At 45.9% G+C, this 17,480-nt stretch overlaps 1 protein-coding gene across 1 annotated transcript; it reads left to right on the top strand.

Moving 5' to 3' along the window:
* Positions 1-12,297: 12,297 nt before the first annotated feature.
* FABP1 (fatty acid binding protein 1) lies at positions 12,298-16,530 on the top strand (the record flags this gene model as incomplete). The annotated part of the gene is made up of 4 exons (XM_084235124.1): positions 12,298-12,573; positions 13,995-14,167; positions 15,568-15,660; positions 16,480-16,530. The coding sequence occupies exons 1-4, from the start codon at positions 12,507-12,509 to the stop codon at positions 16,528-16,530; spliced, it is 384 nt and encodes a 127-aa protein (XP_084091250.1). The 5' UTR covers positions 12,298-12,506.
* Positions 16,531-17,480: the final 950 nt, after the last annotated feature.

The following is a 17,480-nucleotide window of genomic DNA, read 5'->3' on the forward strand; positions in this document are numbered from 1 at the left end:
TGGCAGCCTTAAACACTAGATGGAGCATTTAATGAGGTACTGTTATTGTGAAGCTGTCCCCTGGCTTGGAGACCTTGCATGCTTCTGGAAAAACATCTTGCCAAAGTGTTATAGGACAGGGAGAGGGGCAGCCCAAACCCCGCAAACCTGCCTATTCTAAATGGGTTCTGCCATCCGCCGCATCAACACAAAACATAGGAGACTTTAATGGGAAGGAACTTTAATACAATTAGGAAACAATACAGGTAAGGCAAAGAGTCTAGTTTCTAAATGAAGCACCCAAAGTTACCCATCCCCTCATGGGTAAAAGTCCATCCATATGGGATCGGCCCAGAGCAAGGCCTCAAAGCCTGCCACAAGTCTAAAACATCTTCCAGTGGGGACCCACAGAAAAGGGCCAGAAACAACCAGACAAGCCCGGAAGGAAAAGAGCAAAATCAACATCAAGATAAAAGCTGCCATTGTCACCTCCCCACGGGTCTCACCCACATCTGTGTCACCCAGTCCACGACCAAAAGACAAGCGCAGTTTCTTCACGTGTCTCTCGGCTCCATGCGCCTCCTCCAGGTCTCCTGGCTCCATCCTGCTTCCTTCCTCAGTCTCTTCTGCAGCTTCTCCTCTTCCTGCTCAGCTCCACCCTCCCTTGGGTGGGGCAGGGAACCTGGAACTTCCCCCTTTCCTGGGGACCACCCTGTTACAAAAGGACTTAGAATGGTTCCTCCTATACAGAACCACCCACAGATCTGGTATTAACAAGTGGACCAGAACGCTTCTGGCCTGAAAAGATCTATCTGCAAAGTTTTCCATGCAAATTTCCTATGAGTTTGCTGTATGGACCTCATGGATCATCAGACACCTGGGGAAGCTGATGAAGTTGCACTTCTCATCTTGTATCACCATCACAGGGTATAGGCCCTAGATCCAGACCCCCTGGGTTTCACTCCTGCCTCCTCTGCTTCTTATCCAAGATATTTTGAGTAAAGTTCCTTTATTTTTCTCAGAAATTTCCTTAGCTTTTCTCAGGCAAAGTTCCTTTACTTTGCCTCAGAATGCTCATCTCTATTTATTTATTTATATATAATTTTTACATCACTCTTCATTTTTGTACAATGTTTGATTTCTCCTCTCAGGTGTGGTCCCTGTAAAATTCCCACCACCAAATCACCCATGAACCATCACCATAGTCCCTTATGCTCTTCCCCACCCCCTGTTTTAATCCCTCCCTCTCCCCTTCCCCTGCAGAATGTCTCTGATTTAGATTTCCCTGCTAGGTTCATCTTTTTATTTATTTTTTCTTTCCTGATCCTTTATTTGGTTCCCCTATATTTCTCCTATAAGTGAAATCATCCATTATTGTTCTTTTTCCTTCTGGCTTATTTCACAAAGCAGAATGCTCATTTTTTAAAGGACTTTAACACATGGTATAAATGGGATCATTCATATATCATGCCTAGTAACAGGAAGTCTCCACTAAGTTTTGGATGTTGACAGGCAAGGGCAGGCAGTAGAAACGCAAGGGTTCTGGCACAGAGCTCCTGTGGTCTAGACTGGGCAGCCACTGTTACATCTTTGCGGGTGGGAGCAGGGCCACTCTTTCTAGCTCAGGGAGAGATTGGGCTGGTACTTCTCACACAGGCAACGGCTGCCTCATTATTAAAAAAACCCAATCACACAAGAAAGACACTGGAAAAATAAATAAATAAAAACAAGCCCAAAAATCTCTCCACTGGCTGGCCTCCCTGGTGGCACAAGGGGTTAAGTCTCAGCACTATGAAGCTAGCTGAGACACTGCAGCATGAGTTCGATCAGCAACCAGGAAGCTAACCCAAAAGGCACAGCAGACCTCTTCTGTCTTGCCCACTGCTCCCCTCAGCAGTGTATTTCAGTAGATCCACCTTTTCTACTCCCCACTCTGTCTCTGGTAAATACTCTCACACACACCCCTGTACCTCTGGCCTACACCCCAGTTCTTGTATGTGCAAATAAATAAAAATAAATCTTAAAAAAAATCTTTCCACTAGCTCTTTCTCTCCTGCTGCTCTTGTCAGAGGGGAAGAAATATTATTAAGTGTCAGAGCTACAGCCCAGACAGCCTCTCAACGTGGGTGGGTAGATGTGCTGGTATAATAGTGCTAGCTATTATATGATTTCATTTTCAAATGAAATCATTCTATATAATTTTCTGTAGCTACCTTTTATTACATTAAAAGCACATCTTTGGAAATTGTTCCAAGTCAGTACAAACAGAACTCACTCATTCTTTTTTTTTTTTTTTTTTTTTTTTTATAAATTTTATTGTTATATTCCCCATACAATTGCAGCCCCCCATTCTGACCCCAATCCCTCCCCTCCCGCCCCTGCCCCCCTAAAAGTGTCTCTGGTTCATAGTTTTTTGTTGATTTTGATTTTCACTTTCTTATAGTTATTCATTTTCCTGGTCCCTTATTTAAGTTTTCTAGATTCCTGCTATGAGTGAGACCATCCGGTATTTTTCTTTTTCTTTTTGTCTTATTTCGCTGAGCATGATCCCTTCCAGCGCCATCCATGTTGCAGCAAATTGCATGTGTTTATCTTTTTTGAATGCTGAGTAATATTCCATGGTATATATGTACCACATCTTCTTGATCCAGTCATCTATTTTTGGGCATTTGGGTTGTTTCCAAAGCTTAGCTATTGTAAACAGTGCTGCTATAAACATAGGGGTGCAGGTGCTCTTTGGAATTGATGTTTCTGTGTCCTTTGGGTAAATACCTAGGAGTGGAATTGCTGGGTCATATGGAAGCTCTATGTTTAGTAGGTCCAGAAATCTCCACACAGCTTTCCACAGTGGTTGGACCAGTTTGCACTCCCACCAACAGTGCAGAAGAGTTCCTTTTTCTCCACACCCTCGCCAACATTTGTTGTTGCTAGTTTTTTTAATATGTGCCATTCTCACTGGTGTAAGATGGTATCTCATGGTAGTTTTGATTTGCATTTCCCTGATGACAAGTGATGTTGAACATTTTTTCATATGCCTGTTGGCCATTTGCATTTCCTCTTCAGAGAAGTTTCTTTTAAGCTCTTCTGCCCATTTTTTGACTGGATTATTTTCTTTGTTGTTGTTGAGACTCATCAGCTCTTTGCAGATTTTTGTGATCAGTCCTTTATCATTAGTGTTGGGTGCAAAAATGTTCTCCCAGTTGGTGGGGTTTCTCTTTGTTTTTGTTATTGTCTCTTTTGCTGTGCAAAAGCTCTTTAATTTGATATAGTCCCAGCTGTTTATCTTTGCCTTCACTATCACTGCTTTGGGTGATGTGTCTGTAAAGATGTCTTTGATGTGCAAATCACGTAGTGTTTCGCCTATATTTCCTTCTATATATTTTATGGTTTCAGGTCTTATGTCTAGTTCTTTAATCCATTTTGAGTTGATTTTTGTGTATGGTGTGAGGTGGTGGTCAAGCTTCATTCTTTTGCATGTAGCGACCCAGTTTTCCCAGCACCATTTATTGAACAAACTTTCTTTGCTCCAATGCATAGTCTTTGCTCCTTTGTCAAAGATTAGTTGACCATAAACCTGTGGGTTTATTTCTGGATTTTCTATTCGATTCCATTGGTCTGTATGTCTGTTCTTGTTCCAATACCATGCGGTTTTGATGATTATGGCTTTGTAGTATAGTTTGAAGTCTGGGAGTCTGATGCCTCCATTCCCTTCTTTTTTTTTCAGGAGAGCTTTGGCTATTCGGGGTTTTTTGTGATTCCATATGAATTTCATCAATAATTGTTCTATTTCTTTGAAGAATGACATTGAAATTTTGATTGGAATAGCATTGAATCTGTATATTGCTTTTGGAAGGATGGCCATTTTAATAATGTTTATTCTTCCAATCCATGAGCAGGGGATGTCTCTCCATTTCTTTGTGTCTTCTTCTATTTCTTTTAACAGTGTTTTATAGTTTTCTTTGTATAGGTCCTTTACCTCTTTTGTTAGATTTATTCCCAAATATTTGATTTTTTTTGTTTCAATAACAAAAGGGATAGAACTCACTCATTCTTATTGATGACTACACCACACAGCATCTCAAGTCACAGGCAGACCATAATCTGTGTCGTTGACCCTACTGACGGCTGTTTTTGTTGTCCCTCCCTGCCTGCTTTTTTTTTTTTAGTCCTATTAAATGACACTACAATGAGAATGTCAGCGTGCCGCCCATTCCTTGAAGCCAAATAAGTTCAAATTTCTGGGTTAAGAACATAACAGACCACAGATCCTGACAGGAGAAGATGCTCCATTTTAACGTTTATGAAGTACTTGCTGAGCCCATATGACATATATACAACCAGGGTACCCCAGCAGATGAGGGGGCCCAGCACAGGTGAGGGGTGACAAGGCATCCTGAGTGAATTCTGCTGAACAACTTCCATCTGGCTTCAGCTGTTTCTGTTGAACGGTTGACACCAGTGCTAGGTTTTGCCTTCAGGATTTAAGGGAAACCCTGGACACGTGACAATGTGCAGTCTATAGCAGTTGCCTCAATCCATATTTTCTCTTCTGCTGTTTCAGTTACCTGTGGGCAGCTGGGGTCCAAAAACAGTACATACAACAAGATATTTAGTGAGAGACCACATTCATGTAACTTTTATTACAGTATATTGTTATATTTTCCAACCTTACTATTAGTCATTATTAATCTCTTACTGCTCCTCATTTATTAATTAAACATGTATGTGTATATATTTATACATATGTACATATATATGTATAGGAAAAACAGTACATTTAGGGTTCAGTACTAATCTCAGTTCTAGGCATGCACGGGGATCTTGGAGCATAGCCTCTCAGATAAGGGGGAACCATTTAGGAACTAAAGAGGGTGGGACAGAAAGGGGAAGGCATGATACACACATGCACAAACAGCCATCATTACTTTCTTACAGCCATTGCTTTACTCTTCAAACACTGCTGAGCCTATCTCTGTGCCAGGGACCATGATAGTCCAGTAAGAGACAAACGTGAGCATGTGTGCCCTGCCACCGAGCTCCTCACCCTCCAGAGAGGAAAGAAGACATGAGCCAGTGAGGTGGTAAGATAGAGTGGCCCAAACATTAAGAGGGGCACAGAGACTAGAGGAGGAGGCTCCATAGTGAGGGGGGAATACTTCCAGCTAGAACGAGAAAAGGGAAGAGGCAAAGATGACTATCTTTTCCCTACTCATGCACTCAAGTGGGTGAATGGCATTATCACCCCCATAGTACCCAAGCTGGGGCTTCCAAGGGCATCCTTAGCTCGTCCCAGGCCCTCCACTGCAATGCATCCCCACAGGCTCTCAGCTGCAATTACAGAACAACTCTGTAGTTCATACCCTCCTGTGTCTTCCCAGGTTAGGTCCTCTTTGCTAGAATTTTTGCAAAAGTTTCCTAACCAATTTTTCTAGACTTGATTTGTGAATTCAGTGAAATACAAAGTACCAGGAAAGCATGTTCTACTTCATGTTCAATTAGCACATTTTGTTATTTTATTGTTATTAACATAATAGAGTAAATAGAGTAGAATAGAAATTACTTTGGGGGAGACTGGGAGCAAAGAAGAAGTGAGCTCATCAGCTTCATGGAGGACTCTGGAGCTGACCCTGAGGGATGTCAGTGGGGTGACCATCCCACCTTGAAGCCCAGATGCCTTGATGACTCATGGCTCTGAGGCACAGAGAAGGCAGGGCTGCAGGGTGGGAGTGGCAAGTTGGCCCAGACTACTTGAAAGAGCTTTCCCTTTGAAGAGAGCAGGCTGACTTTGAAGCCAACTGAAATAACTTCCAACTCTCAGAGGGCAAGGGACACAAGGACACGGGGACATGGGACAAACAAACATTATTGCTTTTACAGCCAAAATAGGGGCCTTATGAACTAGCCTTACAGATAAGTTTTGAGTTCTTTATTGATTACATCAGACTCAATTATCTCTGCTGCCTGCCACGTAACCCACAGAAGTTTCTATTTTATAGCATCGTTAAAGGAGAGCTCACTGGGGTACCCTGAATTAAACTGTAGGAACGCTTATTTTGCTGAGCACGATCCCATCCCGCTCCACCCATGTTGGTACAAATTATCTTTTTTGATTGCTGAGTAATATTCCATTGTGTATATCTACCACATCTTCTTGATCCAGTCGAAATAAGCCAGAAAGAAAAGGAAAGACACCAGATGGTTTCACTCATACAGGAATTTAGAAAACCTAAATAAGGGACCAGGAAAAAGACTAATTATAATAAAGTAAAAATCAGAATCAACAAGCAACACTAAACCAGAGACACACTACAGGGGCGGGGGGAGGAAGGAGTAGGATCAAAACAAGGGGAGTGGGAATTGTATGGGGACTATAACCACGATGAAAATGCATACATTGTGCAAAAATGAAAAGAATATATAAAATAAAATAAAAATGCTCAAAAAAATAAATAAACTGTAGAAACGTCTCACTTTATACAACAAGGATATTCTGGAAAGTTACTGGGTAAAGAGAAATTTTGTTGCATTTCAGTGTAATCTGTGTAGTATGGTCCTTTTACAATGCAAACCACCACCCCACAAAATTTCATTTGATGTATTTGTGCTTTCCCCATTCCACCTCCATTATCTTAGTTTGTATCTCAGATTAGTTTTTTAAAATGTATTTATTTATTTATTTGTTTGTTTGTTTGTTTTTAAAGATTTATTTATTTATTTATATAAGCACTGGGTACGGACAGAAGCTCAAGGGTGACAGAATTCACCAGAGCCAGAGCGGGAAACAGAACAGGCAGACTGACGAAATAACACTGCTGAGGGGAACAGCGGGCGGCAGGAGAGGTCTGCGCACCGCCATGTGGGACCCTCGCCAGTGGCCGCGGGTTCCAACCGGCGCTGCAGAGGCTGTGGGCAGCTTTGCAGCCCAGTGCTCAACCGCTGTGCCACCAGGGGAGGTCCTATTTATTTATTTTTAACTGAGGTAATATTGAGGTACTTCTGCCTCCCAATAGGTCCTTTCAGCAGTCCAATCACTAAAATGCCAAGGACATTGAATGGTTTTCACACAGATCTTGTTCTAGGACCAGGGCAGTTGCTACAAGGGGATTCTTTAAGGAATCTACATTGATTGAAGAGATAGGATAAGCATATGAAAAACAAGGCTAAAGATTGCCTTTCAATTTTTTTATATCCTGCCATCTCATCAAAAGAAATTAAAACAGCATGTCATAAAATCCTAGGCTTTAGGATCCATGACGTGGCCAACTGAGCTGATGCAATCTCTTCCCTTCACACAGCTACAAGGAGCTGGTTGAACCATAACAGTTTTTCAGATACATGGCTGAGGTCACAAGAAAGAAAGTCCCCAGGAGCCAAAACACAGAACTGAGAGCAGAAAGCAGTGAGCTGAGGCCAGAGGTCCTGGGGTGGTTGCCAGATCTGGAAATAGACCCAAATAATCAGGTCAGGCGTACACCAGGATGGTGCATTCTCATGCCCCTCAGGTGGAGAAAATGAGGCCTCAGTCCTACAGAGGACACAAAGAGGGAACTGAGATGTCTGGCAGGACAGCTGCGCACAGAAAGCCAGGGCCTGGAAACACCACCCGTGGGCCCAGGGCAACAGGAAGTTTGTCCCCAAGCCAGGAGCCAAGCATACACATTGGTCCTGGGCCTCTGATACATCTGGGACACTTGGCAGAGGCAAATGCAAGGTGCTCTGACCCCCTTCTGATGTGAGCCTCACATTCCTGCAGGACTTGACAGTTAACACAAGGCAGAGACAGGCAAAGAGAGAGTGTCATGACCATTTAAAGGATGAGGAATAAGTCCCAGTCAGACAGACTCATGCAGGATCACACTCTAGGTAGAGGGAAGAGCTGGACCCAAACCCAAGCCCTGCCCTCTGCAGCCTTGTCTCTAATAGAAGTATGGGCCACACAGGGCCCTTCCTGAAACCCAGGACATGGGCAGGCAGGCACTGCAGACACCTGGCATCAGACACAAAGGTGCCTGACCTCAAACAAATGCCTGCCAGACCCACATTCTGCCACCAAGATGTGTGTTACCTCCTCTCCCCCAACCTTTTCCTCCCTCACCCTCTGCACTGCTCATCTGAGCAGGGAATGTGAGGAGAGGGGTGTCTGGTGGGGACTGGAGTCTCTGGCTTGACAAAATCACAAGGTGTCGCCACAGAATGAGAGTCTGTCATTTTTTTTCCTTGTAACCCACTTGAACTTTGTCATTGCAATTAAGCTTATCTCTTCTTGTGTTTGCTTAGCTTGTGGGTGGGAGATGTCATCACCCTCTCCTAATTTTATGGAAAACTACTTAATAATGTAAAATTTTGAAATGGCTACTAAAGCTCTATGGCTTCAAGACTCACACACAAAAGAAATCTAGTCAAAAGGGAAGGAAGTCTTCACCTCCAGTCCATCAGTCGGTCTACCTCGCTCTCCCTTTGTCAGCTGACCATTTGCTGGGGGACTGTCAGACTGTCGTGCTGAGCCAGCACCTTGATCAGCCTGAGTTGGTCATGTGCAGGGCTGCTGGATGGGACAGGAGGGGTGCTGGTTCAGGCAGAGGGGTCTGTATGGTGTTCATTCACACTCTCTGCTCTTCTTCAGACCCTAGGAAAGGGGTCCCCAATGGTGTTGTTCAGCATCTGGAATGGATGCAAATTTTCTGTGTGGAGAAACTTTCATGGCCCACCTTCCCACCTTCCCCACAGATCCCAGAAAGCAGCTCTGTGGGATGTGTCTTTGACATCTGGATATAAAGGTATACACTGGGTTTCCTTGTATTTGGGGAAGGATGTGGGGCATGCAGTGGCTGCACGAGGGAGCATGATGGACCCAGGGACTGCTAGTGAATGCTCCCAAATGGAGCACTTACTTGTGAGGCTTGGGGTGTGGGGCAGGCCTGGGGTATGTGTGGAATAAATGGCCTTGTCACTGCCACTTCCTTGGTGATTGCTTCATTGATTTTGGACTGCAAAGTTCCTGTGCTCCCCATTTAAGCAAGTTTATACAGATATGTTCCTTGACAAGAGAACTTTGTGGGTGTGGCAGATGGGGTGGGGTTCCAGGTATGACCTGAATTTAGACCTGGGCTCAACAATTGCAAGGTCATTAGATGATATTCACCAGCTATTAGCCCATGAGTATTAGCCTATGTAATGCATGTGCCATGTGGGATTGCATGGTATTTGGGGATTTGAATAAAATTATCTTGTATTTCTCGAAAGCCTCCCTACGATTTCTGAGGGTGGAGGGCTGTACCTCCATGGAATTTCAATTTATAGGTATACTGTCTCAGCTTCATCACTCAATCCAGAAATCAAACATGGCCCCTCACCACTTTCCAATTGCACATATACTGACTCACATATGTATTTTAATGAAATTTGTAAAGTCATCAGGGAAGATTTTAAAAAAATGGATGAGGAGTCACTTTGCAGCACAAGGGGATGATTATAGATGGAGGGAACTGGGAAGCTATGAATTCAGCACTAGATTTCTAGGGGACCTTTTAACCTTGCTGCCTCTGGGGGTGTCTTCGTGATGACCATCCCACACCTCACTGGCCCCTCTCCTCTCTGCCTGCTCCACTCCCCTTCCTCTTCTCCTCCAGCATCTAGAAGGGAGGAAGGAAGCACAAGCAGGACTCCCCTGGGCTTCTTCATGCTTAGGTCTCCCTGACACACAGACCTTGAGACTCACTAACCCTCTCTCCGGTCATTTGCATGTGCGCGCGCACGTACACACACACACACACACACGCGCACGCACACACACACACAAGTTTCTTCTCCAAAAGAATTCTGATGCCAGTTCTTAATAGATTTTTCACTTCCTTAAATACACAAAATAAAAACTCTGCACCACCTGGAGGCGATTAGGGTCTAATATGGGCACTCCCAGGGGACCATGGATGTGCCCGTCATGCTTTGAGTCACTCTCCCCACCTTTGTCCTGTGCCAGGGCATTTCTGGTCACTATAAATGGCCATGAGTCTCAGCACAGAAGCCTGCTCAACGTCCTCCAGGGACAGCCCTGACCTCGAAAGCACTTTGTGACCTGAGCACAGCCAGAGGACAGCTGAGCGGGGCGAGCTGCACCCTCTGTGCCAGGGGTACACAGCCCCACACTCACACGGTGGTCCCTGCACACACTGCGGTCTGTGGCAGTGAGGTTGGCAACAGCCTCCATCAGGGGTGCTGGGGCGGGGTCCCAGCCCGAGCACATGGGTGGGTAAGAGGATTCTAAGAACTCTCAATATCTGGGAGGGCAGGTGTGAGGGGCTGGGGACATGGAGCATGCCTATTCTGTGGGCTGACATGCCTGTGCTAGTCTTGTGCTCCTCAGCCTTGTTTGCCTGTGGCATCACTGTCCCCCTGCATGAGCCCCCATCCACCCACAGGTCCCCTGCCTCATTGTCACCAGAACCTGAGGACAGCCGCCTTCATGAGCAGGCGTCCAGGAGCCCAGCCTGTTTGGGGGGACTGAAAGCAGGGGGGCTGCAGTCTGGCTGATGGACGAATGAGCGTGTCATTTGGTAACCATGCCACAGACAGGAACAGAAGAGAGCCCCTACCCCACCTAGGAGAAAGAAATGTCCAGGAAACAGCTGCATCTGGAATTTCTATCATCTACTCAGGCACAGGCTGGAATACACAAGAAAAAAATGATGGAGAGGGGTGCGAGGAAGGAACTGGTTCTCCATCTGGGGTCGCTGATATCAGCCCTGCTCAGGTCCTCTCACTGGACTCTGCTAAGCTGCAGCCCGTTAGATACACAGGCATTTTCGCAAGCACACACACACACATGCACACACACACACACTTTTGCATGTGCAAACATGCACTCATCTCCTTGCTGCCCAGCCCTAGTGATTCAGTGGCTGGAGGTGTGTGCCATCCCATTACACCATATCTCCTATTTCCTCTTCACAAGAACAGCCATGTCCATGGTAGCTTTGATGGTTTTTATTTGCTGACCCATCACTGATTGGGCACCTACTGTGTTCCAGGTATTGGGAATACCAAGGAAGAAGTACAGTGGGAAAGAAATAATGCCAGCATGAGTTAGAATAGAGGTATTTGCAAGGTGCCCTGGACCCCAGAGGACTCCCAGAGGAGGCACATAACTGGAGAAGGGAGGACAGGAGCACAGTGGGAAAGCAGCCACAGAGGCATGGACACCCCTTCTGTGTTGAGTTGGCCGACGAGAGCTATGGGCTGCGGAGGAAGAGGTGGGAATGCAGCTTGAAAGGAAGACCAGAGATGGGATTTGAAGGACTGGCTCCTCTGCTTGAATTTAGGCAGCGACAGTCTTTCTCCAAGCCAAAAATTAGGGCTAGTGATGAGAAAAGTGCAAATGCTTTTGGGGGTAGGATGGCCAGGACATGAACCCCAGGCTGTGTGAACCTCCTGGACCACCCAGGGCCAGTGGTCTCTGGAGCAGTGGGTCCCACCAGAGACTCACTCCTGAAGTGACTCGTCTCAGACTGCCTTCAGGTCAGTCTCTGCCCACACAGCAGAGGAGGCCGGGAGGGCAGAAGGCCAGAGGCTTTAGGGAAGAGGTTGAAACTGAAGTCCAGGCGGAGGAGGGGAGGGCAGCGGTGGGCAGTGGGGAGAGAGGGGTACTCCAGGTTACTTCAGAGGCAGGAGGTGGAGGCATGTGGATCTTCTGGGCCCTTCTCGATGCTTCCTGACTAACAAGGGCATCCCAATGCCTCACAGAGCCCTGCTAGGTCAGTTCCCAAGGCCAACACCAGTAGGGGCCCCATAAGGCCAAGCTCCCCAGAGAGAACCCCAATTCCCTCATTCCTGTCTTTCATGCAGAGATGGGGCAAGAAAGCCTATCTGGTCTCTGCCTAAAAAAATGCATCTTGATTTCCACACACCTGGTTTCAATGGTTTGCACCTGCCCTTTAGTATCTGCTGCTCTGACACTTCAAAAAGGAGACTGATTTGGACTGTGGAGGAGCCTATAATCATCAAGAAGGGATTCCCAGAGTACAAAATAGTCTTGGAGTTGATTAAAAAGTTGTTTGGTAATGATAAGCTTATGTAAGTAAGATGTGATTTTTGAGATTAAAGGGATACTTTGGTATTTTTTGGGCTACAGACACAGAGAAATAGCAGAAATTCAGATGTAGATCTATATCCATACACATGCATGCACATTTATGTGTATTTACCTGTGTGTGCAGACTCATGCACACACATTTCATGGGAGAGTAGCCTCTTCCAGGTTGCAGGGTTTTGCACTTGATTGACACCCATGAATGTTTGCTGAATTAAAGCAAACCTCTGCTGTGCCCATCCTGTTGTGGGTTTTTTTTTTTTTTTTTATCATTGACCATTGCTCTCAGGAGTTAATGTTTGAACCCAGTCATAAAGGAGTTGACAGCTACTGACCTATGGCCAACATCTGAAGGGAAGGAGCCCCCTATAAATCAGCCCATGCTGAGCAGTCCAGCCACAGAGCTGCAGATCAGCTGTGAAGAGGAAGCCTCATTGCCAACATGAACTTCTCCGGCAAGTACCAGCTGCAGAGCCAGGAAAATTTTGAGGCTTTCATGAAGGCAATTGGTGAGTTCTAGGGTTAATGCCAAGACGGGGGGTCACAGCCATGAGGGTCTGGCCTTGCAGGTGGTGGCTAGTCAGGGTCTTGATGTCTCATGGATGGAGAGGGTCAGGCCAGGACCATGTTATTGACTTTTGCAGTCACTTGCAGCTTGTGCTTTACTCTCAGGACAAGGTCACTCTGTAGACAAGTGGAAAGAGCACTAAACTAGGGTCTGATCTGGATTGAAACCACCTCTACTGATACTTCTTTGTGGGGCCTTGTTCATTCATTCATTCATTCTTCTACCAAACATTGACTCAAGGTCATGCTGAGTACAGTGCCGATAAATACCTGGGAGAGAGATGACAATAAGCCATATTCCCAAGGTCACAGTTTAAAGAAAAGGAGAGGAAATAAATGCTAATAAGTGTTCCCTACGATGTATGGAGAGCTGAGTCTTTGCCAGGCACTGTGCTGTTGCACACTAGATATCCTTCATTGAATCCTCACCAAAAAGCTGAGTTGGGTATTATTATTTTCCCACTTTAAAGTTGACATAACTGAGGTCTAGAAAGATTAAATAGTCCCAACCAAGCTCATGTAGATAGGAAGTGTTTGAGTCAGGATTTGCTGTGGGTGTCTGGTCCCAGCAACCCTACTCTCACCTCCACGGGGCACGTGGGAAGGGTGTTCGCTTCCAGGGGGAGGAAGCCTTGTGAGCAAAGGGAAATGTGATAAGGAAGGGTGCAGAAAGGGCGAGAGGTGGGGAGAACAGCAAATCGGGGAGAGGAGGACCTTTGGGACAAAGAGTGGATCTTCTCAAGGGCAAATTCTGCCACCTGTGTGTTAACATCCCTTACTTGCATGTCAGTCCTCGGTACTCCCACTGTCAGCGCACGTGGTGTTTGTGATTCTTGATTTACAAAACAGCATAGACATCCGCTGATGTCTGTAAAGCTCTGTCCCAGGGCAGGGATTCCTCAGGAGTCTTGATTGCAAAAGTCAAGGTAGGGATAGGTGGACATAAGTATGCCTGGCATAGTCCAGTTTATGCATGTCTTTGCATCATAATAAATAACCCCCTTTTACTCTTGGGAGTAATCCAGCCTGGGTGATAAACTCTATGGTCTACCTGGGGATGAGAATGAAATATTTCTATAAAGAGCAAAGTCTCCTGGTATTGAAGGAGGAGGAAGGAGAATGGAGGAAAGGTTCTTCAGGCCAGAGGAGCACCACTTTTGTATACTAACTAGCAAGATAGCAGGCAACCCAGGTCAGGCCTCTGACCTTCCCTTCGGAGCTCAAAGCCCACAATGCTCGCAGGACTCCAGTAAATGCCTGTGGCCTCAGGGCCACACAGCACCTCCACGCCACAGTTCTCTTATAACCACAGCCTTGCAACTCCCACCTCCCCCTTCACTAACCCTCACATGGATTCCTCCAGGTATGCCTGATGAAGTCATCCAGAAGGGGAAGGACATCAAGGGGGTGTCGGAAGTTGTGCAAAATGGCAAGCACTTCAAGCTCACCGTCACCACCGGGTCCAAAGTGATCTACAACGAGTTCACCTTGGGGGAGGAGAGTGAGTTTGAGTTCATAAATGGGGAGAAGATCAAGGTAGGTAATGGCCTCTCCAGCCATCCTCTCCTTCCATAGCCTGGTCCCAGGGCTTCCTTCCTTCAGGTTTCCACCTCACTATTCCCAGAAGCAAGAATCATCTCTGAACCCACTTCTGGGAGGGGGGCAGAGAGACAAAGATAGTTCTTATGGAAGAAGCTCTTAGGGAAGTGGCTCCCACTCCCCCAGAACTCTCTGAAGGTGCTCTGGCCCACAAATCCAAGCTATCCTGTGTGTTGGATTTGGGGAACTGGGCACAGAACAGGAGTCTGAGTCTTGGTTGCTCTCCTGCCCATCACTCCTGTCTCAATATCCACCCAGCAGTGGGCAAGTAAGGGTCAGTGAAAAAACCTTTAACAGCCCTAAGCTTATCTTTGAGCCCAGAGTAAACTGACCTTTGCTGAGCCTAGAGCTAGCAATCATGGGAGACTTTCTGGAAGAGATACTGGCAGCACCAGGATACCAAGGCTCTAGGCAGGCACTCAGACCAAGCCTCCGTGGTCACTGAGAATCTCACAGCCAGTTTATCTGTAAAATGGGCACAGTCACCCTCACAGTCAGAGGCAGTGGCAGAGAAGTTACCACCACTGGCCTGTGGCTCTTGGTGTGCAGGAGAGCTGGGTGGGGGCTATGTGAGTGGTGGCCAGTGGTGCAGGCAGTGAGGTGCCATCACCAGGGGCTCTCTTCCCACCCCAGCGATTCCACACACCCAAGCACACCCAACACCACAGAGTGTCTTCACTCCTCCCTGCACACAGGCTCGGCAAGTTGGTCTTCTGCCTCCTCTGACAGCTCTTTATGTCTGCTTCTCCACACTTAACATGGCAGATCAAGAAACCTGTGATCAGTTTTAGGAGGAAATTCTCTTGATATGTCCAAGGGAGGGGCAGGCCACTGTGGGTTTTACCACAGGCCTTTTCCAATTGCCCATTTTGGAGGCAAATTTTTGAAACATGGCCACTGCTAGGTTCCTGTTATCTCTTCCTGGATGCATAGACTTGAAAAGGAGATCACAATGGGAAAGCTGAATGTAGTGGAAGGATTGGTACTTACCAACTCAAAACGTGTTCTCCAAACTTGACTATATTTTGAAATTTGCTACTATCTCCCTCTGTTAGCATAGAGAATTAAGAGTTTACTCAATTTTATTTTAGTTATTGTGTTGGAGGCCACTTAGGTGTCCTAGGCTTGTTTCTAGATCACATATCATCAGCTAAAAGTCTGACAAAAGAAGTCCTAACATTTCCTTTAGTTCCCACGTGCACCTCCCTTCTGTCGGTGTGACACAAAGATGAACGTTGGGTTGTTGGGAGACCCAAACAGGAGTGCCAGCCTCTTTATCGAGGGGCTCCTCCCTCAGCAGACCCTTCCTCACAGGCTATCTCTTCTGTCCTCTGCAGGCAGTGGTTCAGCTGGAAGGTGATAACAAACTGGTGTCAACTTTCAAAGGTATCAAGTCCACGACCGAACTCAATGGCGACATAATCACCCATGTAAGTTTGCTATGAGCATAAAACATGTGGTCCCCGCCACCCAGGACATTCACAGCAGAGCAGGGAGGTACCAGCAGAGCTGGGGGAGATGAGCCTGCCCTGAACCCAGTCCTGGTCGGCATCCCTTCATTTGCTTTCTCCCCTGGCCCTCCCCTCTCATGCAAACAAGGCAGGATGGATTTAATTTGGGATCTGTCCCAAGGTCATCCATCCATCCATGAGTGGTGGAACCAGGATTCAAACCTAAATCTTTCCATTCCATTCCATTGCAGCTGAAGCTAATGGTCTCCTCTTTTACCCTGAGTACATGATCTCACAGTCTTGTTGAAAAGAGAAACAGTGGGAATATGGGGCAAGGGAGAAAGGAGCATCCTTCAACTGATGAATACAATGTTTACATACACTTATAAATTGGGAGGAAGATTACGCAGTACCTCCTGTCCTCCACACTGGGTGCCTGGGTGTTTCCACACACGTGTGTCCTTCGTTCTCATTATTAGTTTGGTGCATAGAAGGTGCTCAATGAAATTGAGAAACTGGATTGGATTGAACTGGTGTAGACGGTCTTGCTGTATCAGTCATTGATGCAGAAAGGAATTCAGTAAACAGAACAGAACAGCTAAGTGAGAACGTGAAGTGACAAAGACTTGGCATGAGATTTTAGAAAAAACTGTCAACACTTCTTCTGGTCCTATGAAAAACAGAGGAATCTTTGAATTGTTTCTTATGTTAGTATATTTGGGACTATGTTGCAGGCTTAATTATTTATTGTGATTCAACATCAGATGAACATGTCATGACTTCTTTTCTAATTTTCAGACTATGGCATTGGGCGACATTGTCTTGAAGAGAATCAGCAAGAGAATCTAAACCAGTCTGCATTTCACATTCTTTTACTATGTAAAATTAATGTAATAAAGTGAACGTTGTTTTCAAATGTCTTTTCTTCTCAATGACTTTTCATTGATGGCGCTGTTGGTATCAGTGAACAATGATCACCTATATTTTTGTAAACCTTAATCATCTGCCCATTTCATCTTCCCAGTCAGGAATGCAGGTAGGCAAAAAGGAGCTAATCCCATGAGTGTGGTCACAGCAACCCCACCCACAGTTGACATGAACAAAAAGGACAATAAATGACCCACTAAATAAACAATTCTCCTTGTTAGGGGAGGACTGGGCTTAGCAGGAGACATCAGACATGGCTAGAGGAAGCTCAAGTGGAAATTCCCAGCATGCAATAAGAGGAAGTAAACTGTGGAAGAAAAAGGGTTCCTCTGAACAGTATTTTACACCAGGCTCTGGAAGTTGTTTTGGGTTGAGTTGCATCTTCCCAAAATTCACATGTTGAAGGCCTAATCTCTGGTTCTTCCAATTGTGACCTTACTTTGAAATAGTCATTGCGGATGTAATAAGCTAAGCGTGTGGTCACACAGGAGTAGGGTGGGACCCAATCCACTATGGTTGGAGGAAATTTGGACACAGACACCAGGTGAAGTGCTGGGAGTACACCAGGTGGAGATGGGAGTTACGCAGTCACCAGTCAAGAAACAAACACAAGCTAGGAGAGAGGGGCTGAAACGTATCCATCCCTGATGGCTTTTGAGGGAGCCTGATGCTGCTATCCCTTTGATCAGACTTCTAGCCTCCAGAATTGTGAGATAACAGTTGTATAAATCACCCATCCTGTCGCACTTTGTTATGGCAGCCTAAGCTGTTCATTCCCCAGAGCCAAAGAGCTGGCAAGCTGGGACATTTCTACCTCATCATATCTTTCAGCTAAGCAACGGAGAGTTCTCAACAAAGGGGCTTTATTTATT

The sequence above is a fragment of the Talpa europaea genome, assembly GCF_964194135.1.
Source record: "Talpa europaea genome assembly, chromosome: 6".
Lineage (NCBI taxonomy): Eukaryota > Metazoa > Chordata > Mammalia > Eulipotyphla > Talpidae > Talpa > Talpa europaea.